Source organism: Aspergillus brunneoviolaceus (genome assembly GCF_003184695.1).
Source record: "Aspergillus brunneoviolaceus CBS 621.78 unplaced genomic scaffold BO95scaffold_98, whole genome shotgun sequence".
NCBI classification, from domain to species: domain Eukaryota; kingdom Fungi; phylum Ascomycota; class Eurotiomycetes; order Eurotiales; family Aspergillaceae; genus Aspergillus; species Aspergillus brunneoviolaceus.
In genome coordinates this window covers 79,468-103,273 of record NW_020290828.1, presented here as the reverse complement: position 1 = coordinate 103,273, position 23,806 = coordinate 79,468, and the positions used below count along the sequence as shown (strand labels likewise).

Here is a 23,806-nt window from a genome sequence, read left to right as displayed (position 1 = left end):
TTCTTTGTGAAGTTGCGGACCGCGATTAGCACTTGATTCCCGTTGCTGCATTCTGTGACGCGGAAGAAGCCTAACGATTAGCTGCGACCTGAGCATTGCTTCCTTCCTGCGAACACACACCCTTTTCACCCAGCTCAGCCGCTTTGCTCTAGAATACCTCTCAAATCCTCTTGTAGTCAGCATCGGATGTCATCGGCTTGTCAGACAAACTGTCAAATGGTACGTATCTCCTGGGCACTACCCTCGTGTCGCCCACAAATTGGTACCCATCTGGTGGCGCTAGTTTGTGTGCGCTGCCTAGATGTTTGTCTTTCCAACCACGGACTCTTATCCTGACCTCTATTTTCCTTCACCTTCCATGTGGATTCCAACTGGTTTGGACTGAATTGCAGCTGTGTATTGTCTGACTAATGCTGGTTTCACCTTTAGTCATCAATTTCTGGATGGCAATAGGCAGCTCATAAACATCCATTGCCACGGCCTACTATCGCCTTGCTGTTACTATGGGACAGTCTTCCTCAACGCAACGAAATCATCGCCACAGCACCCCCTCAGAACGCTTTTTCTCTTTTCACGCGCATCGAAGTCGGCTAGATAGGAATGAAGATATGAATCGAAGGCACAACTCGGATCAAACGGGGGATGTTCATTCCCCACCAGGAATGGAAGCGGACAACAGTGGAATTCAGCATGAACCGACAGGGGCCGAACAGCCTGAGACACGGCAGCCCATGATGTCTTCACTCGGCGAGCAGCAGCAGATGGGGAGCATGCACGAGGAGGACGGGTCGCAGTTAGGACAAAGCCAGCGGGACAGTCGCTCAGCCATCTTCGCTCGTATGGCAGCGAGAAGGCAGTCCACCATGTCTCGACTGGGCTCCAGGATCTTACCCAACTCCGTGATCCGTGGTCTACTAAGCAGCGAAGAGGAAACACCAGCAGAAGGCCACGCTCACCGCCATGGCATCGTTTCAAGGTCAGTCCCCAGAACTGAAACTACACACAGCAGCAGTCGGTTCAGCCCGTTCAGTGGGATCTCCAGACGACGCTCTGCACGTGGGCCCTATTATATTCCTCGCAGTGACCCCCTTCTTGATCCCTCCAGTCCTGGCGCATATCTTGCCGCCCCAGAAAATGGTTCTGAAGCCACCAGAAGCCCGTGGAGGCGCAGTGCTCGACTGAACCGTATGCGAAATTCAATTTCGGGCCCGATTACGCACATGTTTGGACAGTCATCGAACATTTCAGGCCAGAACCTGGGACCACCGCCGCAGTTACCCTTGGGATCACTTCCTGGTGAGGACCATGAAGGCCTTCTTCCATACCCAACAGCTATGGATACACGGATGGACTTTGATGAGCCTCATGAACTCGATTCGGTGGAACCGGCAGTGGGAAGCTCTCGGCCAACCTCTCCCATGTCGCAGTCAGCGCAGGGTTCTCCCGGGTCACGACAACTTCCGGATTCACTGCGGGTAAGGTCATCACGCATGCTGCGCCGGGAGGAACAAACACCTCTATCTCGTGTACTTCAGCTGGCAGCTGCCGCCATTGCTGCCCAACTTTCTGGAACGACTGGGCCTGTTATGCCCAACATTCAATCTCTTGGTAACGATGGCCTGGATGGCTCGCTTGAAAACTTTATCCAAAGCTTGCAGCATGCAACGTCTGCACAGCAGCCTACTCATAACGATGCACCGACTCCCGCAGGGGATACTGCTCCCCAAACCCCAGTCAACTTCCTAAGGGTATTTCGATTTGCCAACTCGGACAATGCTCGGCCCAGTGGACCCGCAGATCGCCCAAGTGCGGATAGCGATAATGCAAGCGGTACTGGGACACAGATGGATGTTGACGGCCCTACCGAGGGTCCGGAAGGTCGCACGGTCACTTTGGTTGTGGTTGGGGTTCGCTCAGTCCCGTCAGGTAATGGCTCCACCGGTGAACAGGGCGGCAATGCGGCTCCTGGGCTCGATGCACTGCTTCGTCTGCCATTTTTGACGCCTGGAAACCTGTCACGGAGTCAGGATAGCAATTCGACTTCTCCATCACGTGGTGAAGGCAGACCGAGATTACCGCAGCTTCGCCTTCGACCCCGCAGCAATGGTTCAAATAGCATGGGTGAACCGTCTTCTCAAGGCCATTTACACCCCTCGCGACGGTTCTCTGATACGGCAAGCCGCGCTCCGCTCACATCTGTCCCTTCTATACTGTCGGAGAGTCCTCCGGGGCCTAATCCACCCCCATCAACGCCGGCTGAACCGGGACTATCAGCCGTGTCATCCGGCGCCTCGACCCCAAGTCGAAGGCCGTCTGCCGCGTCCGCAATCCCTCCCAGCGTCCTGCCTCAGCTTGACGAGAATAGGGCATTGCAACCCACGGCTGAGTCGGTCGAAGACGGCATCCCGCCGACAGCAACACGACAACGACGTCGTAGTGACTCTGAGTATGCGCGCCATCGTGAATTAGGATCTGGTGCGGTCAGACGCAACGGCGTGGTAGAACCTGATAACGGCACACCCCCTACGGGCAGAAGCTGGTTGATCTATGTTGTTGGGACCAATCTGTCGGAAAATCATCCTGCCTTTGCTACTCCGAGCCTGTTCACAGATGTAAGATCGATCATCCGTGTTTGACGTTCATTCATGACTGACAACTTGCAGAACCCAACATATGAAGACATGATTCTGCTCTCATCTCTTCTCGGGCCAGTCAAACCACCCGTTGCTACTCAGGACGATCTCACCTCCGCTGGTGGCATGTTCCGACTTGTCGAATACGGAGGTACCCTCATTGCGGAGGCTCTAGAGGGCACTGGTAACATTCATCTACCCGAGGGTGAACGTTGCTTGATCTGCTTAAGTGACTATGAGGTGGCCGATGAGCTTCGGCAATTGAACAAGTGCAAGCATTTGTTTCACCGGGATTGCATAGATCAGGTATGCTCTTCATGATTCTACGTTGTTGTAAGCACATTGCTGATATCAATTTTATAGTGGTTGACAACAGGCCGTAACTCCTGCCCTCTGTGCCGTGGCCAGGGTGTGGCCGAATCCTCTAATGCTGGACCGGCCGCAGAGGCGCCGGATGTAACAGCAGCCTGACGACACCTAGCCGAGATTAGCTTGTCTCTTTTCTTACTCTGGAGATACATTTATTATCCTTTAACTAACCTTGAACTTCTCTTAGCATGAAGCGTCTATACCAAAGCCTGATGAATGACTTTAGCTTACTTTCTCATGATATCCCTTCACGGACATCAAGCGTGGCTCTTTCTTTTCTCCTCCTTCAACCTGAATGGCCTTTCTGGTTAAATTCTTACCTTCCGGGATTCTGCAAACACTGGCGGTGACTCATGAATAGAAGGTTGCATATATGTATGCATCCTTGTATAGTGCCGTTAGCTGTCACGGGTCTCACAGGCCATGGCATGGAGACCCTGTATCGATTTTGTGTGACATATCCCCGGATAATTTCCCCCTGTTCTGCCACCAGATTATGCTGTACTATTCCCCACTTTGTTTGATATTTGGATGTTGGCCTGTGAGCTGGAAATGCACCGGTGCATAATACCTCTTTTTACTCCTGTCTTTGTTTTTAAGGATTGTGCGGGATAGTCGATGGAAATGGGACTAGGTATATCAAGCGAATGAAGCTTTGTTAATCCCACCTGTATCCTGTCTTGAATCATTGACTGATTATTCATATACGTATATATCAGTTAAAGGACTAGTAGCAGCAAGATACAGTATATCTTGGTAGACCTGTTTCAAATATCAAAACAATTATAACTATAAGAGATAGTAAGCTCTTAGGCTTCTGTCTCTGTTCTAGCTAATTACAAGTTATACAGGCTGATTTTTGTTAGATAGAAGATCCCCCCTAGTCTCATGTAGACGTTCCTGAGTAATCCACCTACATAACTAATCCAACGCGGTTACTAGACTGCTTCACATGTTGATATTTCAGATAGTTTAACCATGAAGAGCCACCAAGGAATCAAGAGGTTGCTCCATACTGCCCACCCCGGCGTGCCTCAAATTGCTTACGTCTTAACCAGGCTACATTAACTTGTATCTTCGGGGCGGGTTGGTATATATTCTATACCTAAGTTGTTCTCCCTTCTGTCTGTACTTAAAATTAAGACTGGTTGCCCTTTCCTTTTAAGGCTAAAGTCTCCCCAGAGCTAGCCCAAGGTCTATAGTCGAAAAAACGACCACCACTATCAATCAATGCATACAAAGCCCCGATGTATCCTGTCTTCTAATTGACCCTTGGAACGGCGGAGCGGAGAGACTCAGCGCGTCCCGCATCTCCGCCCCTCAGGATGACTCAGCCCACCGCCCACCGGACTGTTCACCACCCCGCGTCTTTGCGATCTCGGCCCTGTATTTGAGGACGCAGCTGGTTCTCAACCGTTGACTTCTTCAAACGTCGCCCACAGTCTTTTTCTATTGTATTCGACCTCGGAAAGTCTCAGGTAGGAAGCTGAAACCCTCAAGGACACAATTATACCTTGCTAATTGGGCAATTGAGAGGCAGGATTCAGCGAGACGTAAAAAAAATTAAATTCCTACCCCGCCATCCAGGAACAGACGCCGATATCGACCATCCACGCTTCATCCGCCATTCCTTCAGGACAACGCGACTCCGTCAACAATGGCAGACCCCGTCCGGCTCACCGTCCTCATCTCCGGCAGTGGAACCAACCTTCAGGCTGTCATTGACAAAACCAGCCAGGGTCAACTTTCCACCCAGATTGTCCGAGTCATCTCCAACCGCAAGGATGCTTTTGGCCTTGAGCGGGCTCGCAAGGCCAACATCCCCACGCAATACCATAACCTCGTGAAATACAAGAAGCAACACCCTGCAACACCGGAGGGGATTCTAGCGGCGCGCGAGGAGTACGACGCTGAATTGGCCCGGCTGGTGCTCGCCGACAAGCCAGAGCTGGTCGCTTGCCTGGGATTCATGCATGTGCTGTCACCGCGGTTCCTGGAGCCGTTAGAAGAGGCCAAGATCAAGATCATCAACCTGCACCCCGCCCTGCCGGGTGCCTTCAATGGCGCGGTAAGTTCTCATTCTCTTCTGTTGAGCTTTTCTTTCAGGGTGTATGCGGTTGGATTGTGCGGCTGCGACCCGGGGGGCTTAGACAGGTATATATCTGACTCCCATCGAACAGAATGCTATCGAACGTGCCCATGCGGCTTGGCTGGAAGGGAAGATCGATAAGACGGGTGTCATGATGCACAAGGTGATCTCGGAGGTGGACATGGGCACACCCATTCTTGTGCGCGAGATTCCGTTCATCAAGGGTGAGGATGAGGATCTCCACAAGTTCGAGCAGAAGGTGCATACGATTGAATGGGGAGTGGTGATTGAGGGGGTACAGCTGACGATCCAGGAGATCCAGGATGAGAGGCAGCGGAGGTGATTTTCTTTGGATCTCGATAATTTACGTTACCATTGTGGTTAAGATACCAAGATACCAAATCTGAATTCTAAAAAAGTTACTCATTAGCTGCACCTTGTAGGACCAATTCAGTCTTACTTCGCTATCATTTGTGATATGTTTCTGGTGGCTGCCCGTGGTATAGCTGAGCTGAGCCTGAGCCCAGACAACACCTTACCTAAGGCAGTCCCGAGTCAAGCTTGCCAACTTCCAGAAATGGATGGATGCCTTAAACCCGGGTCCGGCGTGACTTCCTCGGCGATTAGCCCGCCCAGAGGAGTTTCAACTTCTATTGAGTATCTTTCCATGGGAACAAGAAACTCTGGATTCAGCCTATTTGCTCTATCGTTTCCGCATGTCTCAATTTGTCAACAGAGGGGCCGATCACTTGAATCATGCAACCAGACTATTACGGTTCGATCACCTCGAGCCAGCGGATGGCTACGGTATCCTGCTTGCTGATCGTCGTTGCTGCCGGCGTGCAGCCAGCCTTCCAAGTATTACCACGACGAGGATCCTATCCCCATTCTCCGGCTGAAGCCCGCACTCCAAAATCTCGACTCATATTCTTGACGTGATTTATAATGTTGACCATATTGTCGATGGGTGGCACCTCACCAGGATCAACCGGCGACGCCCACTTCCTCTGCTCCGTACAGGCTCCAAAACAGTTGCCTGGAATTCAACTGTATCTGTGCAAGGGTTTTCAGAGGAAGGTGACAAACGGTACTGGTGTCGGTGACTGAGACCCCAGTCACTGTGATATCATGCTGCCTCAGCAAATAAGAAGGCTAGGACCATATTCACTGGGAAGTCTCCGAGATCTTCTCAGCTCTGATTTGATGGTCATGACATTGGGATTCTGACTGCTTCATCTAAGGGACTCCACTCTGCAATAAGTCTCCGGGCCTGCTGGGAAAGGAATCCGCCACCCCCTCCACCCGGTTCTAGATACCATCATAGTGGGCGGTGATCATGATTATCATGGGCTTGAAACCCCTGGCTGCATGATCCCAATGAGTCCAGGATGCGCAAGCCTGTTAGCTTTGAACTTAAGCTTGCCTGTGTCAGCAGGCTTGGGAAGCTAGATTGATTCTCACGCACAAGCAACCTGCATCCAAAAAATCACTCACCATGTTCTTTATGTGCATAAGTCCATGGGACTGGGCAAGCGGAACCGCTCACATCCTTTTTCTCGTATCCCTACGTGATGATACCCCTCATTCGAAGCCTTAATCTGAGCTTCAGTTCTGCTGATAGGCTGGCCTCGTGGATCTAACGGCTGATTTGCATCGCAAGCGCCCAAAAGACAACTAGGCAATATACAGTGCTTGGTGCGTGTCTGTCCACGTACGCCATCAAAGAGAGCAATGAGAACGCATGACTACTGAGGAAGGATCATTAGTGCAGCTCATGAAGGGCGTTTGTTGATCCCTATTAGGAAGGTCTGGGCAGTGGTTCCACCAGAACAATCATGATATGACGGCTGATCCAACGATGAATTGGCTTCTGACTCGACGAACTCCCCATAGCAGTCTTAAGTCTGTGGAGCTGAATCCCTGGTCTTGCCTGAATGCAAGGATACACCTAGAGCAAGTTTGTCTGGCAGGCACACTCAGTATGCAATTTTTGGGGCACCGACAATGTCTACTGTAGACACTTGATAAAATCATTGAACCACCAAGATGAGTAATCCGAGGTACTGTACAATTTCTCCTCGAAGGCTTCGTTGGTACTAGACAGGATTCTAATTGAACCAGGATACACTCTATATGAAGCCTTTACGGTCAAGCCTCGATAGCCAGGTCTTCCTTTTCTTCCTGGAAGAAACATGGACTCCACTTCCGAAACCGTTGGCTGGCATGGTAGCTAATGATGGTAGCCTGTGCGTCCGTACCATTGACTTATGGAATCTACCGGTGTCTTTTAGTGGGTATGCTTCCTGACTGATTGGCTCCTCGGGAAACTCGAATTTCCGTGGTGATGATCCCCGAGAATTTATCTACGACACCCTTCCAGAGTTTCCAATCAATCTTTCTTTTGAGGCCCATATGGTGGCCCGTCTTTTCAAGTTTAGGTCTATGACAATCACAATGTGTGGCACGCTATTTGGGTGAGCAACAGCACCCACCGGCCAAATCTGGGACGGTCATACTATTCATAACTATCGGTCACTCTAATCGTTGGGTTGCATCACGCGGACAGGGGCCAGAAGAAAATCATCCATCTCATGGAGGAAAGAGTCAAGAAAACAGCCTTGGTGGGCACATCCGTTCGGACTTCCCTTTCCCCTTGATCCCCCAGGTTGGCTAGCCATTTCTCGGATTTTGCTAGCTGACCAATCCGCTGCCTGTATATTTGCCTGTCCACTCTCCCGAGGGTCTGATTGACCCATGGGGATAGGTCTAATCGACGATAGTGTTATTGCCTGGAGGACCGGTGGCGTTAGTCAGTGGTCTCACGTCAAAATCTAGGTTAGCTGCTTCCTGCCCCCAGCAGCGGAATGACTAGTCTTGATTGTTTGGCAGAAAAGGGAAAGGGGGTGGGAAGAGAGAAGATTAAAGAAAATTCAGAGTGAAGAAACACTATGAAGAGCGCAGTGCCATTGGATCGGTGCTGTAATTTGCGCGGTGAAGGAGGTCGGTCCTGGCTACCCTGATACGAGTACGACTAACAATTCCAGTCCACATGGGTGAACCCACACTCAGCTTGGCTAATTTGAGCTGCATGCTTGAGTGTATCTGATTCCTTCGTGGGCACTACCACTTCCTTCACCGACGACTTATGATGGATATTAGCATGCGACCGACGACACCCAGAGGCAAGCCTGTCACCTTGTTACCGCATACGCCAGTACACATACGAGGCAAGAGAATTTGGAACCAACTGCAAATATAAAGCGAACAAACGGGAGAGGCAAAAAAATTCTGGACACGAATAGAACCCTGCTTGCGCATGACATGCGATATTCTTACTCAGTACATCGTATGGTATGAGATCAACCCGATTTAGGGCTCGTGTGGATCTCAGTGACACGACAGGCTGTGCTCTACGACCAGGTTGGACAAGGCCGTCATATCCGCCCACGCTGGGCTACTCTGGAATTGTCGTACTAGCCTAGCATTTATTTGGTTCGACCCAGTCATCAGCACCGCACACTTCAGCTGTCAAACTCAAACCATCTTATGTGTCGATCAGGAACCTCCGAGAAACCCGAAATCACTTTTGCCCCCCTTGTCCCCGGCAGTAATTCCGCGGCATTGTTCCCTTGCTTACGACGCCAAATTGGATACCTCGTTGCAGCATTCCAGCCGTTCTTCAAATTCTTGACACCCCTTATCTTCTTTATGGTCGGGTCGGGACATTAGGTCCACGCTTGCTCAAATTGCTCACTTTGTGGGGAAGCTTAATAACGGATGGCGACCCTGTTGGCTATATTATCGGCTGTTATGAACGGCTACCTCCAGCTTTCCAATGATGTATGAGGAGCCCCAGGTTGGCTTAGAGCTTTTCCGGGCTCACGGACGAACTTCTCGGCAAATATTTCCCAAGAGTGTGTTTCAGATTTGCCGAGGCGATTCGGGGAGTGTAAAAGTGGACCTCCAGCGGAGACGTCCGTTGGAATGGTACGGCGTTAGCGGTAGTTGGTCCATCGAAAAAGGTTTGGCTGCCTCCACTGCCATTTAGTCGTCTACCTTGGAGAGAAGCTCTTTATCCAGCTTGCTTGGTTTATTCAGTGTTGTGCAAGATAATGCTCGACGGCTGGACGCTGGTGTCGTCGTTCCTCGGCTTGCAATCCTGGCTGCAGAATCCTGATATTCTATGTTAGGTACTTTATGGCTTTTCGATCCAGACCTTCCCCAGCTCGGCACAGATTAATAGCTCTAGACAATAGCGAGGATTAGAGCCGTGATGACGTTGCCACAACATTTCCTGCAGCTACCTGATACCTTCGCCATCGTGATGTTCTACCCCCTTTCTCTGGGTGGTGAGGCTGACCGTTCAAATCTTCAAATCCTCCCAAGGAGCTGAACAAGATCCACTCACACCAATTCGCGCGTGGCTCTTGGGTGGTCATAGTCCACGGTCTCTCGAGACGCGGCTAAATTGAGATGAGTTAGGGCTAGCTGGAACATCATCCGGCCGTATCTCGTCCGAGTCAAACCGTGGTCCCTGTTACTTCTGCTTCTCGGATTTCCAGGGCACAGTCTACGGAGCACCCTACAGTCTCATGATGTGACAGTCTACGATGCACTGGGGACCCTCTTGAGAACGCCGTGACTGCCGGTGGGGTTCTGCAATCTCCTGGAGGATAATCATATCCATGGTTATTCCTAAAATGGTCCCCGAGAGGAAAGGTCTCGGTCTCCATCCTTGCCGTAGCGGGAAATCGGATCGTAATAGACAATGAACAATGACCTATCGGGACTTTTGAAGGATCATCCGATGGACACTGAGACTGGAAGTCCATCTGGAAGAAGCTCAGTCCGAGATTTTTCAAACCAGATCACCTGCCGTCGACTGGCCACAAGAGATAGGAGTGACGATCATTGTCCGATCTAGAATGGCCCACTCCCCGGCCAGGCTATCGAAAGGAGAGGCACGCTGCAACAGACTCGAGTCAGCCCTTTCACCCCATGAGTAAGTAGCCTAATACTTCAATTTAACATCCTCGGAGATCGGAGATGTTGAGTCAGATAGAATAAGGTGCGGTCCAGGGAGTTCTAGCGCCGGAGAGCCAGCAGAAACAAGTAAAGCTGACTGGAATGTTCCCATCGTCAGGGGACTGTCTCAAAGTCTATCTGATTTAGTGTGACAGTCTTGGGCAGGTCTGACTGGGGCCCGGTAGATTCGGGTTGTCCTTGTCATCATCACCTCCGTCCCTTTTCTGTTTTTTGTTTGATTCTGGTTCGATTCGTCTCGATAGCTTAAGCTGGAAGATGAGCTCTGGTGGTGGTGGTTGGTGGTGAGCGGCTCTTTTTGAGTAGTTTTTGGATCTTGGATTTTGGATTCTTTTATTAAATCCCTCCCCCCTTGTTATAGAGAGAGCGAGAGAAGAATACAAAGGAAGCAGTAGAAGAAGCTTCAACCAAGTTCCGTCCGACAGAGACAGAGAGAAGGACCTGCCAGTGGGCTAGACACTAGACAGGCAACTTACCCCATCCGGCCGTTCCCTCCATTCAACCCATCCATCCATCCCTCCATCCCATCCCATCTTCTCTCCGCTTCCCGACTCTCACTCTCACTCACACTCTTGTCTCTCGTTCTCAAGTGGCATCCATCCATCCATCCATCATCTGGACTCTCATTCCCTCTCTTTCTCTCCCCTCTATTGTGCTGTATATTCTTCCTTGTTATTCGATCGTGTGCTCTATATACCTTGTTAATCCTTACGAGCGCCTTGATTGATTGATTCAACTCTTTCTCCTGTCGCTTTCCCCCGCTCCGGCCCTCCGCTGCTGTATCTCTCGGTTCCGCCAGCCACCAACCAAGAAAACAATCGACCTAGGCTTCTGATCGAATTATCAACGGCTATGCGGATCGATTATACTCGCTATATCCGCCCATAGGCTTGGAGCTGAGCTTATACAGCTAATGCCAGCTCCAGTGACGCCGACCTGTTTGTCTACTTCGATGCTAAGACCGACATGGCCTCATCATACCCCCCCTCTCAGACCACCATGACGGGCTATATTCCTGGGTCTGTCTCGTTCGCAGAGGCCCAGTCGCATCACCAGCATAACCCCCTCGCGGCCTATTCAATCATGGGCACCAACCACTACCCAGAGAGCGTCGCATATTGGCATAATCCCGCAGCGCAACCTCAACCGCCGCTTCCCGCCGCTTCCTATCCGTCGGCTCCCCCGAAACCGCAGTCATTGATGCAACCCACCTCCGATCCGAAGAAGCACAAACGTACCCGCAGCGGCTGTTTTACTTGTCGATCCCGCCGTATAAAGTGCGATGAAACTCGCCCTGTCTGTGACAGATGTCGGAAAGGAAGCCGTGACTGTGTCTATCCTTCTACCAACACTCCGGGCGCGTCCAAGTCTGCCAGCGCCCGCGGCACCTCCAAGGCGCGCAGCAGCCAAGCTCGCGCAGCAGAGGGATCGACCAGTCCCCGGGAATCGGAGGACGTGCGTGCATTAGAGATCATAGCAGACGAAGAGGAGGAAGATGCGGATAGCGTGGGGTCCAGTGCGCATCTGTCTCCCACATTAACTCAAACCCCGGCGGTAGCAGCGCGACCCAAAGCCAATGTGTCCAAGAAACAAAATGCTCAGCCGTTAAGGCGCCGGAAAGGGAACTCCTCCGTTGCCTTGGACACCACACCCTTGCGTACCGAGACTAGCGCATCCCCTTCTCCCTCGACGGAGACCTCTTCGCACGTCGAGACTCTCAGCGCCCGGTCGGCCAGTCTGGGGGTTTATCCATTGGAGTCAGCAACCGGTCTGTTGGCTCTTGCTCATATCCCCGATGACTTGCGTTTCTACCTTCGCTACCACTGCGACTTTATCACATATCGACATTATTTCCTCCGGCCATCTAATGATATCTTTGTCCGACATTCCATAATCGAGTTGGCGTTGCAGTACGAACCACTTCTGTACGCCGTTGTCGGATTCGCGGCGTACCATCATTGCGTGCAGACTGGGACCGGTCGACTTTATTCGTTTCTGAAATACTATAATACTGCCTTGAAGCTTTTACGAAAATCCCTCGGCTCAGGTGAGCCACACAATGAGGCCACGTTAGCCACCGTCCTAGTGCTCACTACCTTCGAGGTATGACTCGTATTTGTCATAATCATTCCCTCACGGTCTGTCATGCTGATCCTATCTTTAGGAATTTATCGGAGACTGGGTCAACTTAATTGACCATCACCAGGCGGCCCATGCCTTGATGCGAGAACTCTTGACACCTGGTTCAATCAACACGAACGAGCTCCACCAACATATTTTTCTTTGGTATGCGCGCTTTGACGTAGTGGCGGGAATCCTGGCGGGTAACGAAGCGGTTTTGAGCCGGGAATGGTATGTTGCGAAAGAGGAATATGACGCTCAGCAGGCGGCAAATGACCCAGGCAATGTGGACAAGCAACTAGCTTGGGCCATGTCAATCAATCGTCGATTTGGACTAGAGATGGCCTCCTTGTATGCCAAACTGTCACGTGGCATGATCCCAATTGACGAGTTCATTGTGCAAAATGAGCTACTAGGACAGACTCTGGACCGAATGAGGAGCATTCTGGTCCAATTTCAAGATTCCGAGTACACGGTTCGGGATTATCCTCATCGTGTACCATTGACTGAGGACGATGTTGTGGATCCATATGTGCCAGGCGGCATGCATTATGGCCCTCTGTGGGAGGTCAACGTCGTGTGGATTGATTACTTGTCCACCAAGGCCATGTTCAAATATCAGTCGTTTCTGGCCCTACGTCAAACTTCAATCACCGAATTGGAGGAACTCTCCTTGGAACAGTGTCGACTAATGGAGTCAGTCGATCGTTGGCCAGGCAAGGAGAACGGTGCCATTATGGCGTTCAAAAACAGCATTGGCATGGCGGCTATGTTCCTCCCCAAGCAGGAGAAATATATCATGTGGGCGCGGCGGAAGTTCGCCTCGCTGGAACAACAGGGGTGAGTGATCTCTAGGGGTGGGATATTGATACGGTGCTGACGCAATTTTAGCTATGTTGTGGCAGCCCGATTCCGATCAGCAATGGCGGCAATCTGGCAACTGCCGGAAATTGACCGCTGGTGGCTTCCCAATGACGAGAATTATCCAGACCTCGTTCGCGAGGTCCGCGCGATGACTGAAGAGCGCATCACGCATCCTCGCGATCACTTCCGGGAGGATGTGCGCGACATGAAAGCGTTGTTCTGGAATATCAGCCTAGATGATACGGAGAGTGATAATAGTCCGGTTTCGGTTCCCCATGCGGCAGATGCACGGCCCACATGAATCGATGCTAGTCCGCTATAACGCTATATCACGATCATAATATAGGTCGGCTCGGGATATTAAATAAGGCGGGGAACATCGAGCGACTGGGGGCGTGATTGAGCGAACAGCGCGAGATGTGTCTAGCCCTCCTCGATTTCGACCCCATCTCATAACGACCATTGCGTGGGCTGATTGATCGACCTGCTGGGCTGGGATACCTATGTCATCAGACACATGTCCTGCTCCCCTGCCTCATCTCGACTTATATATAATTTTGCTTCTTGGATACCCAGCTTTGTACACGAGGCCGGGGAGGGGGGCTGATAGTGGGGGTGCGAGCCTGTTCGTGGAGGTGAAGCTGAAACCGGTGCGGACTTGCAGACCCCGCGGCGGTCAATGTATATGCTAGATGCGATATTACATGTGGGGTGTGTTCTTTGCTCTGCTCAGGCGGCAATGGTTCTGCTGGTTAAGGCATGGCATGCCATACATCACACTCAGGTGAGATGTAAATATTTCTTGGCGGAGGATAAGTGATGCACACAAGGTCTGCACGGTGTATCTAACGTTCGTATATCTGTACATGTGCACATGTGGTAAATCTTACCTTCCGGCGAGAGAAAGCACTATTATGAATAAGGTAGTCCTATGATCACTTGCCCAAGTTCGCCCTTTGATGTCGAGATGAGAGCATGATACTATGGCGAAGAGGAGGCTAATGTTGCTTTTGCATGGCTGATGAGCTAGATATGTGTAATATATAGCGCAAGGTCTTACATAGTTAGTCATAGAAACAGGCCGGGTGGCGCAATGGTAGCGCGTTTGTTTTCGGCACAAAAGGTTGCGCGTTCGAGTCGCGTCCCGGTCGAATTTTTTGTCATTTCTTTTTTCCGTGGGCACTGCTCCATCTAGGAGTACTCTTGAGTCTTCTTCCTCTCCCTCTCTCTCTCTCTCTTATGTGTATGGCTTTTTCAGTTCGATTATTTTGTCGATATCTGTCTATGCGGTCTTCCTTCCTCTTCAAGCATCTTTGAATTAAGCCATACCACGCTTCTTCCTCCATTGTCGGTTTGCAATGACAACAATTGCCAATTGCTAAATGTCAATCTAGCGATTGTCCAAGCTGGAAAGAGCACTGCAATCTATCTGGCTAACCGGAAACGGCAAGTAGGAAGCGGGCGTTCTTTAGCCGTCGATCCTCTTATCGTTTGCTGCTGCCCTCCCGAGTCCCAACTTACCGATTATTCAATCTTCAATCACAACCTAGTCATCTTCGTATCATTCACTCACTCATCCCCCCCTAACACAATGCAACACGGGAGTCAATGGTCTCGCAGCTCGGACCAATTATGCAGATCGCCGATCGCCCTGTGATCCGAGGGCGGCTGTCAGACATCCAGGGCTATTTTGGAAGGGGTTTCAGCCCAGCAAGCCCGAGTCAGTACTGACTAACTTACCGACTAATCTCCAGATCCGGGGAAAAGCAGGGACTGCCACCGACAGGACAGGGTCCAGTCCCTGAATAATAATAGCGAGCAGATGGCCATCAACTTACTTTCCACTGACTACCCTCCTTCCAGGTCCCTTCCTTCTCGGTAGTCACTGGTTACATGTCATTCTTTCTGCCCATCTGGCATCTTTCCACCCCCCATAATAATGCCAATACCAATGCCAATCCCCCTCGCTGGATGTTCCATAAATACGACTCTTGGCTGGTCGTGCCAATGCCTCCCTTGGCACCCTTGGCGTCTCAGTCCGTCCAACAATCCACACCCCCCTGAGTTGAGCAAACCTGCTTTTTCTTCCCTGATGGTTGCCTGCTGCTGCTGCTGCCGCTGCTGTTGTTGCCGCTATTGCTGCTGTCGTCCGTCCCTTTCCTCCTCTCTGAACATTCCTCCACATTCACCCCGAGGCGACATACACACGCCACGCCCACCATGCGTGCCCTATCGCGCTACCTTCACGAGCTTCCAATTTGGCTGTGTCTGGCCAGTAGCCTAGCCCAGGCCAATCTTAACATCCAAGTCAACGATGCTGGTAGGTGCCCCGAACCCTCAATGAACCGCAATTGTTCCGCTCATCCCGCGATGCTCTGTAGACTCCCTCGCGACTGCCGGCACGGCCATCGCCGACCCCATGATGACCTTCTACCAACAAAATCAAACCGAAGGCATCCCCGGAAAGCTCACCGACACCTGGTACGTTGCCGGCAGCATGTTCATGACCCTCATCCAATTCTGGCAGGCGTCGGGCGTCGATACCTACAACTCGGTCGTCTCGCATGACCTGATGTTCCAGGCCGGCGAGAACTACGACTTCTTCTCCGCCAATTACAGCCAGTGGCTGGTATGATCCTCACTTTCCGGCATGGTGGTTCCCTTGGGCAGAGCGGGACTAAATAAATATCAACACAGGGTAACGATGATCAAATGTTCTGGGGTTTGGCCGCGATCACTGCTTCCGAGGCTGGCCTACCCGAGCGTGATGGCAAACCGTCGTGGACCTCGTTGGCACGCGCCGTGTTCAACATGCAGGTTAATCGCTGGGATAATGAGACCTGCAACGGAGGCATGCGGTGGCAGGTCTGGCCGTACCAGGCGGGGTACACCATGAAGAACGCCATCTCGAACGGAGGCCTATTCGAGCTGTCAGCCCGACTAGCCCGCTTCACCAAGAATGAAACGTACGCTGAATGGGCGGAGAAGATCTGGGACTGGTCCTCGACGACCCCACTGCTGAACACCAACCTTACGATCTGGAACATTGCCGATTCGACGTCCAATGAGGCCAACTGCAAAGACGCGGGTAACAACCAGTGGACTTACAACTACGGGACGTATCTATCGGGAGCGGCCTTCATGTACAACTACGTACGTACTGTGCGGGCGGCAAGTTGAGAGATTTTGCTAATATGTGTGTTAGACTAATGGAAGCGCTGTATGGGAGGAGCGCGTTAGCCGCCTGCTCGATTCAACCTTTGCGAAGTTCTTCCCGACCCAGTTTAGCAGCACCAACTACGGCAATGGCTCGGTTCTGTCGGAGGTGGCGTGCGAACCGATCTTATCGTGCGATCGCAACCAGCTCTGCTTCAAGGGTTACGTCGCCATGTGGTTGGCGTTCACGGCGATCCTGGTGCCGTCCAAGAGGGATCTTATTGCCCCCAAGCTCGCAGGGTCCGTCGAGGCCATTGGATTGCAGTGCTCAGGTACGGCTGATGGGATGAGCAACTTGTGCGGCGTGCGCTGGTACCAGCCCTCGTGGGACGGCTCGCTGGGACTTGAAGTCCAGATGAGTGCGCTGGGCGGCGTCACGTCCCAGCTGATGCTGCTGGCCAGTCAATCGCCGCAGACGATCGACACCAATCCCAATGCCACAGAGCACCACATTGACACGAGCGCCGACGAGAAGAACCCGTCAGAATCGAAGCCCATCACGACGGCAGATCGCGCAGGCGCGTGGATTCTGACAATCATGTTGGGAAGTGGTGCGATTGGATGTGTGGGTTGGCTAATCAAGACACAATAGTCTTTCTTTTTGTTGGGTTTGTTTCCAAGGAGTTGCTGTTTCCGATTGGGTGGTCTGTATACCACATTGTTTTGTGTCTCTGTTTCTTTGCCAGCATATTCTTCCAAGATCCCCCCTATAGAAGCCAATCGAGTTGTATAGTCCGAGTCTTTACACGTTATGATCATGATGGTGGTGGTGTTTCTCCATTTCCACCGGCCACTTCTCCAAACTCTCATACCACTGCAACCCCGAAGCCCAGAGAAACGCCCACGACCCCCAGAAGGTCGCCAGACACGCCTGATACTGCATCCCCACCAGCCCGAACACGCCGCACAGGGTGAAGCCGACCCCGCCCACCAGATTCCAGACCCCGATATGCCACCCCAGCACCCGCCACGCGGGCCGATCCCACCGCTCCTGCGTCTCGAGCGTGAACAGCCCGCCGCTGACGACGAAGCACACCCCGCCCACGACCTGGGGGACCCAGTACACCCCGTCCGTCAGTGGGGGGCTCATGTGCCCGAGGATGCCAGGGAGGCCGGTGAAGCCCGCGATCCAGAAGATGGTGGCGCCGACGAGCTGGGCGAGGGAGGCCAGCAAGCCGAGGTCGTGGAGGTAGTGGTTGACCCTTTTGGAAGTGCGTTGGGGGCGGGAGGCGGATGTATTGGTGGTGGTAGCAGCAGCTCCCGCAGAAGAACCGGCCAGGGCAGTGGCAGTAGCGGCCTTCTTCCTGCCCGACGACGACGATGACGATAACAGTCCCTTCCGATTCGAATGATGACATGTACAGGTTTCCGTACTGGGGCGGAGGACGAGATTGCTAATCGCTTTAGTCGTATCTGATCCTCGTGGTGGGGGTGGGGGCTGTCCTTGCTGAGCAGTACCCCCAGTACCCCCGTCACTCTGCTCCTTCCCCATCCCCTTCTCCCCTAACTCTACCAACACCCCGGGCCCAGCCCCGTGCCCCAAAGGGTCCGCAGGGTCCGCAGGGTCCGCAGGGTCCGAAGGGGAAACAGCAACATCCCACCCCCAACACCACCCCATCCCCAACTCCCCATGGTCATGGTCATGGTCATGATCCCCAGGCTGACCACAACCCCAAGCCTCAACCACCAAACCCCAACTCCCCACCTCGAACACCGCCGCCCCCACGAACGCCGTCCACCCGCCGCCCGCGCCCTCCTCCCCCCGAAACACTGTACCGGGATCCTGCAGCGGCAACCACACGAAGAACGCGTTGACGATCCAGATGGCGGAGCCGAGCGTGAAGGTGACGGCGATGAGGTACGAGAGGTCCCAATAGGGGAAGGTGGTGAGCATGCTTTTGAGGGTTGCGAGGATGATGCGCGGGTGGGTGGTGGGGGGCTGCGTTGTTGTGATCAAGGGCACGGGAAAGTGGTGATGCTTTCGGGGCTCGGCGTCATGGGCTTGAGGAGGGGGGCTGGTGGGAGTGCCACTGGTACTGGTGGTGGTGGAGATGCGGAGGGCGTGGCGGCCTTTGCGCGTGTCGCGGGAGCGCCAGAGCCGGTAGATTTGGGGGTGGGTTGGGCCGGTTGAGGACAAGGATGAAGATGAGGATGAGGTGGTGGTTCGGTACGCGGCATGAGTTGGGTTGAGAAAGGGGATTGCGCCGGTGACGTGGGTGCGATGGAGGTGGAGATGATGATGATCGCCATGGCCATGGCCATTGAGGTGCTGATGGTGGTGATGGAGGAATAAATGCTCCGGCCCAAAAACGTCCCGACGGTGCATGGTGAATTCTTTCGATTTAAACAACTCAGGACAAAAGAAACAATCACAAAGGATAGGGAGAAGAAAACAAAACAGGGTTCAAGGTTGGCTGTCGTCAACAAACTGCACTAACTACCAAGCATTAGTTCCGTCCTAGTAGTTAATTTCGTGCAATGGCCTGATTGACCCCCCGGTCCTGATAACTTAACAGTCACAGTCAAGTAACATAAGAGATGCATTATTCGCAGTATTCAAAGTCTTAACTCCTACCCACACAGACAGGGTCCGTTACCCTCCAGATATGCATGTGTGTGAAGCAATCAATAATCCTCCCCATCCCAAAGCATGTATAGATCCAGCCGGTAGTATAAATCCAATTCTCCCGTCTCCAGAATGCCGACGAGACCCCCACCTCAATCGCGGGCCCAAAGACTCTCACTGATGCGATTGCAAGTCCTTCACCACATTGTACAGCTCGTTCGCCAATTCCTCGCTTCCCGTCTACACACTCTATTAGCACATACTTCCCTTTGGTCAATTCGTGGAAGGATACTCACCCGCAACAGAAGCGGAACCGATCGGCCCTCCTCCAGACTGGCAAGGTGAATCTGCTTCGACTTGGGCGGCTGGCCCTTTGCGTCGCCGACCGTCATACCCTTGAAGATGGGCGTGTTCAGCATCACCCGCAACACGCCGTCGGCACGCATGATCATCCGGGCCGCTTTCTTATCTTCCACCCCGTCCGTCAGCCGTACGTTGACTTTGAATGTGCCAATGCCGCGCTCCTTCCACTCCTTATTGCTGAATTGGAACAGTTTCGCTTTGCACGAGAAGTACGTCTTTTCATTCTCCTCGCCGGTTTCGACTAGACAAACGTTAACTGAGGGACCTCCCACTCCAGGGTTTGAACTTACTGGGTCGCTCAAAGAACCGCTCGTCCGTCTTGTCCTGCTCGAACTCGGCAGGACCAGCATCGGCCTCCTCTGCTTCTCCTTCCTTCTCATCATCTTCCGGCTGACCAAAAGCGCTAGGCTTCGAGCTGCCTAGCACACTGGGCGCCGCCGGAGAAGCGAAACTCGTAAGCGCACTCTTAGGCGCTGCGGATCCAAAGCCGCCACTAAATCCCGCGAAACCAGATCCCAGGGAAGCGAAGCCGGACCCACCGGCTGCAGATGCAAACCCGGTAGCAGCGGGCTTGCTGGAGTCTGAAGGCGTCGACGATTTGAAGATAGAGGAGGAAGTCGAACTACCCAAGGTGCCGAAAGGCGATTGTTCCGACTTGGCGAACGCCGCCATGCTAGACGCCGCAAAGGCCGAAGATGATTTGGCTTCGCTGGGGTCGGAGGACTCTTGCTTGCTTGCACCCAAGACCCCGAAAGGTGATACGGCCGAAGTGTTAGCAAATTCGCTAGGGATTGAGGCCTGCAGACGGATTAGTGGATGTAAAAAGAACACAACCTTTCATGAAACACCTACTTTCTCCCGCTCCTGTGAATCATCCCGATGTCTTTTCTTCTCAGGTTCTCCCTCTGCAGCCGACTTCTCCGTCGCAACCTCCTTCTCGGTAGTGGACTGATCGACGGGTTCCGTGGTTTCCGCCGGCTTGGCCTCGTCCTTATCCAGCTGGTCGCGACTCCGCTTCTTCTTCGGACTCAGGATCTTGCGTGAGAGGTCCTCCGTGGACTGCGACGGCGCGTCGACGGTGACGACATTGCTCTCCTCCTCCCCCTCCCCCTCCTCTGTATTCGAGTCGCGCGATCTCTTCCGTCGATGACCCGAGTCCTCATCCATCTTCTCGGGTTGGTCCTCATCGAAAGACCGTTTCCGGCCTCGGCTGCTAGCTCGACTGGTCTCCCCCTCCTGCGGGCCGGCGTCGTCGTCGGCCTTGGATACCGAGGTGATGGATGTTTCCTTGAGCTTGTTGCGAACGGGGCGCTCTCCGCCGTCGTTATCCGATGCTTGGGAGTCGTCCGCGACTGAAGAGGAGAGATTAGTGGTCGTTCGCGGGCGGGTACTATATTTGAACCAGCTAGAACCTACCCTGAGCGGATATCGAGGGCTGGGGAACTTCCTCTACTACACGCGAAAAAAATCTCTTGTCAGGATAAACACGCAATATGGAAATCAAGGTCGAATATGCTTGGAGTATGTACCTTGTGCCCCACCAGCATGCTGCTGCTCCGGCGCCATCTTCGATCGAGGTAGAAAATCCTGTGTTTAAATTGTAGCAAGCGCGCGGGGAGTTGACACAGCCGCAGCGTGTGTGTGTGTGTGTGAGATCGGATACTTGGATTAGGACGATTGGCGGGTGGTGACGTGGTGGACAGAAACCGGACCGTAAACAAACGCAGATTCTGTACTGTCTGAGATACAAGCAAAATCGACGTTAGCTTCCAGCAAAGCGAACAAATTAAAACAAGCTGAAGCACGCCGGGGCCAGCAGAGCCCAAATTCGATCAGCCTAGGAGAAGGGCCGAGGCTTATCTGAGTCTGCTTGCGGGAAAGAGACGACTGGCTCTCTGCCCGCAGCATTTCTGGGCTGCGGGTGTAGGTAGGAAGGAATGGAGGGGAAACTCCTGATGTGATCGTCGCTCTCCATAGGCGGGGGAAGAGCCACCAACGACTTACCTAAAGATCGAACCTTCGAACCTCGTAGCGGGAGTGTTAAGGGGGGTTCTGGGTTTGCGCGGAGGTTGTTGAGGGTGGATTAGACGTCAGAGCCGGCTCACGATCGCCCGAAAGCTGCTCGATCCGTGGATAGAGAGTTAAGTGTGTTGAAGGATCCTGGGCGAGACGGGGCTGAGGAGCTACCGGCAATGATGGTAGCTGAGTTCAGATGAGAGTGAAACGAACACCCAGGGGGGGTAAAGTATAGAAAGAGAGAGAAGAAGAGAGCGACAGCCAGCGGTGTCGAAGGCGAGCAAGCAAGCGAGGTGCGAGCGGGTGAGTTGTTGTTGGAGGTCAAGTTGGAAGATGAGATGGCCCGGGCTGTTGTTGTGTTGGCGCCCTCCCCGGTTCCCGTCCGTCCCCGTTGACTTCCCTCCCGTCACCGCTCGCTTCCCCTCTACTACTATCATCAAGACTATTGGGATTAATTTCCCATTCGCAAAATGACAGATTGGCTGCAAACATTTTTCAAATAGAAAACGCTACTATGGAACAGAACAACACCAGAACAGTCCGTTCAATGGTCGGCCTCGACTGGAAACGACAACACAACCCCCCCCCCCCCGACATCCACCTCCCTCTTCCTCTATGCCTAGCTTAGCTATAGTTCCTCCCTTGCTCAGCACCACACTCCCACCACATACCCAGTTTGAAGCCCGCATGCGCCCTCTCAACTGATAAAGCAGAGACATCCGATAGCCACATAGAACACAAACAATGGATAAACTGCAATCCCGACTCGGTTGCGCACCACTCCCGATCCGCCTAGGATACTCACGCCCGCCGCCAACGACCACGCCACCAGCACCAAGTAGACCGGTATGCGCGCAATGGTCGGCAGACCCAGCGCACTGAGCAGAGCCGCGATGACCAACGGGAACAATGTGTATCCAATGATACAGACCGACTGGAAGAAGGAGCTAGATCGACGAAAATCCCCCCGTTAGCATATGATACCCAAGAGGAAACAGAAAAACTCACATATTCCCACCCAGCAATTTAATCTGCAACGTCACCACCGCCTCACCGATCCACACAATCGAGAACACCCCGGAGAACACCAAAGACGACTGCTCTCCCTTGGCGCGCATCGACAGGAACATACTCAGCAGCAGGCAGAAAATCAGAGGTCCCCTAACCATCCAATTAGAGAATATTAGTATCGTAGTCCAAAACCACTCCCAGCTTTCCCGTAGCGCAAGGGGACAACCACAGAGAAAAAAAATGACGTACCAAAGATCCCAATCCCTCAACCCCTCACTCATACCCCCCTGCAACACGACATCAGCATCCGGCCACCTGCCCACCAGATTGCGAACGCCGCCGCCAAAGCCACTGGCTTCACCCCGTTCCGCCGCCGCCAACCCGCCTCCACCCCGCTGCAACATGCCGCCGATCAAGTACTTGGGCCACAGCACCTGCCGCATCTTCTCCCACACGGCGCGCAGGTCCCGCGAGAGGGTCTCCCACACGGTTTCGTCGATGGTACTCTGGGTTGCGCGACGATCCTCGCCGGGAATTGATGAAGTGAGGTAATTCCCCGCGAAGTTGCTGCTGCCACCGCCGCCGCCGCCGCCACCGCCGCCGCCGCCGCCGCCGCGTGAGCTGCTAGATGCTTCGCCTTGGATGTTGCCGCGGAGCGGGGTCCGGTCGGTAGTATCATGGAGGGGATCATCGGCTTCGATTGCTAATGCTTCCAAAAATGCGCGATGCGCGGGAAAAAAACCGCGCGCGCGCGTTGGGAGTTAGCTGTTGAATGCCCCTACCAAGGACGTCCCCGGACCACCGTGTTTGATGCAAACTCACCCTCGTCGGACTCGATCATGTCATCATCCAGAATGGATTCATCGTCGTGGAGATCCCCGTGGGAGTAGAGGGGTTGTTGTGCGCTGGCCATGGCTGGCAAAGTAGGGGGGTGGTGGTATATCGTGAGCTACAAACAACGGGGGGGGGGGACTCGTTATAGGCTCCGAGAGGGAAAGCTCAGGAACCGAATCCGAGGACAATAGAGGGAGAAAGAGTAGGATAGTCACTGCAATCACTGCACGTTCGCAAAGTTACCGGTGGATCACCTGGACAGTCCGGCTGTACCCAGAGAGAAAAGAGATGGCGAGCAGGAACAAGAGTATAGCTCGGATTGAGTGAAATGGGAATGGAATGATTGATTGCTCTTCGGGCCGGTTGTTGTGACGGACGGAGGAGAGGCTAGAGTGGCATCCATTCCATTACGTACGCACTCCACGGGCTGAAAGCGGCAGGCGGAAACCCTTCCCGTCCGATGCGATGGTCTCGCTATCTCTATCAATCTATCAATGCAATGAAATAATTCTCCGATGGACAAGACTGATCAATGTGATGTAGAAATAGTCTCTGGTACTTTTATTTACACCGAACAACTGCCTCCTGTATATCACCGATCATCTATACAGAAGAGAAAGAAGCATGTTGTTGTACAAACAAACAAGACCTATATACCAACGCCCTGGAAATGCTATAGAT

General features: G+C 53.0%; 6 protein-coding genes and 1 non-coding gene across 7 annotated transcripts; 4 read left to right on the top strand and 3 right to left on the bottom strand.

Annotated features, from left to right (window-relative positions):
- Positions 1–503: 503 nt before the first annotated feature.
- Positions 504–5,434, top strand: BO95DRAFT_375317 (uncharacterized protein; the record flags this gene model as incomplete). The annotated part of the gene is made up of 5 exons (XM_025583139.1): positions 504–2,612; positions 2,664–2,939; positions 3,740–3,766; positions 4,639–5,070; positions 5,183–5,434. The coding sequence occupies 5 exons, from the start codon at positions 504–506 to the stop codon at positions 5,432–5,434; spliced, it is 3,096 nt and encodes a 1,031-aa protein (XP_025437063.1).
- Positions 5,435–11,100: 5,666 nt separating this feature from the next.
- Positions 11,101–13,420, top strand: BO95DRAFT_375320 (Zn(II)2Cys6 transcription factor; the record flags this gene model as incomplete). Its single annotated transcript, XM_025583140.1, has 3 exons — positions 11,101–12,237; positions 12,299–13,095; positions 13,147–13,420. The coding sequence occupies 3 exons, from the start codon at positions 11,101–11,103 to the stop codon at positions 13,418–13,420; spliced, it is 2,208 nt and encodes a 735-aa protein (XP_025437062.1).
- A 778-nt stretch (positions 13,421–14,198) lies between these two features.
- On the top strand, positions 14,199–14,270 carry BO95DRAFT_t292. The gene has a single exon. It is a non-coding gene; the product is annotated as a tRNA-Arg (tRNA).
- A 632-nt stretch (positions 14,271–14,902) lies between these two features.
- Positions 14,903–17,002, top strand: BO95DRAFT_297264 (glycoside hydrolase family 76 protein). Its single transcript, XM_025581758.1, has 4 exons — positions 14,903–15,439; positions 15,501–15,748; positions 15,817–16,272; positions 16,325–17,002. Exons 1-4 carry the CDS (start codon positions 15,340–15,342, stop codon positions 16,925–16,927), a joined length of 1,407 nt encoding a protein of 468 aa, XP_025437061.1. The 5' UTR covers positions 14,903–15,339; the 3' UTR covers positions 16,928–17,002.
- A 108-nt stretch (positions 17,003–17,110) lies between these two features.
- BO95DRAFT_326018 (uncharacterized protein) lies at positions 17,111–18,562 on the bottom strand (the record flags this gene model as incomplete). Its single annotated transcript, XM_025581848.1, has 3 exons — positions 17,111–17,748; positions 18,004–18,336; positions 18,373–18,562. Coding segments are annotated over 3 exons (1,161 nt in total), but the record flags the coding sequence as incomplete, so codon positions are not given.
- Positions 18,563–18,868: 306 nt separating this feature from the next.
- BO95DRAFT_297304 (Ran-binding domain-containing protein) lies at positions 18,869–20,965 on the bottom strand. Its single transcript, XM_025581759.1, has 6 exons — positions 20,794–20,965; positions 20,681–20,716; positions 20,117–20,616; positions 19,555–20,062; positions 19,198–19,505; positions 18,869–19,141 (listed from the first exon to the last, which is right to left on the bottom strand). Exons 1-6 carry the CDS (start codon positions 20,828–20,830, stop codon positions 19,076–19,078), a joined length of 1,455 nt encoding a protein of 484 aa, XP_025437059.1. The 5' UTR covers positions 20,831–20,965; the 3' UTR covers positions 18,869–19,075.
- Positions 20,966–21,870: 905 nt separating this feature from the next.
- BO95DRAFT_447796 (Yip1 domain protein) lies at positions 21,871–23,277 on the bottom strand. The gene is made up of 4 exons (XM_025587707.1): positions 23,114–23,277; positions 22,541–22,994; positions 22,289–22,441; positions 21,871–22,227 (listed from the first exon to the last, which is right to left on the bottom strand). The coding sequence occupies exons 1-4, from the start codon at positions 23,202–23,204 to the stop codon at positions 21,978–21,980; spliced, it is 948 nt and encodes a 315-aa protein (XP_025437058.1). The 5' UTR covers positions 23,205–23,277; the 3' UTR covers positions 21,871–21,977.
- Positions 23,278–23,806: the final 529 nt, after the last annotated feature.

Coding starts and splice junctions, on each gene's coding strand:
- BO95DRAFT_447796 (XM_025587707.1), bottom strand. CDS start 23,204: ATGGCCAGCGCACAACAACCCCTCTACTCCCACGGGGATCTCCACGAC. Junction 22,995..23,113: donor CATGATCGAGTCCGACGAGG/GTGAGTTTGCAT, acceptor TGGAAGCATTAG/CAATCGAAGCCGATGATCCC. Junction 22,442..22,540: donor TTGAGGGATTGGGATCTTTG/GTACGTCATTTT, acceptor TTGGATGGTTAG/GGGACCTCTGATTTTCTGCC.
- BO95DRAFT_297304 (XM_025581759.1), bottom strand. CDS start 20,830: ATGGCGCCGGAGCAGCAGCATGCTGGTGGGGCACAAG. Junction 20,717..20,793: donor GCATGCTGGTGGGGCACAAG/GTACATACTCCA, acceptor TTTCGCGTGTAG/TAGAGGAAGTTCCCCAGCCC. Junction 20,617..20,680: donor GCCCTCGATATCCGCTCAGG/GTAGGTTCTAGC, acceptor TCTCCTCTTCAG/TCGCGGACGACTCCCAAGCA.
- BO95DRAFT_297264 (XM_025581758.1), top strand. CDS start 15,340: ATGCGTGCCCTATCGCGCTACCTTCACGAGCTTCCAATTTGGCTGTGT. Junction 15,440..15,500: donor CATCCAAGTCAACGATGCTG/GTAGGTGCCCCG, acceptor GATGCTCTGTAG/ACTCCCTCGCGACTGCCGGC. Junction 15,749..15,816: donor CCAATTACAGCCAGTGGCTG/GTATGATCCTCA, acceptor ATATCAACACAG/GGTAACGATGATCAAATGTT.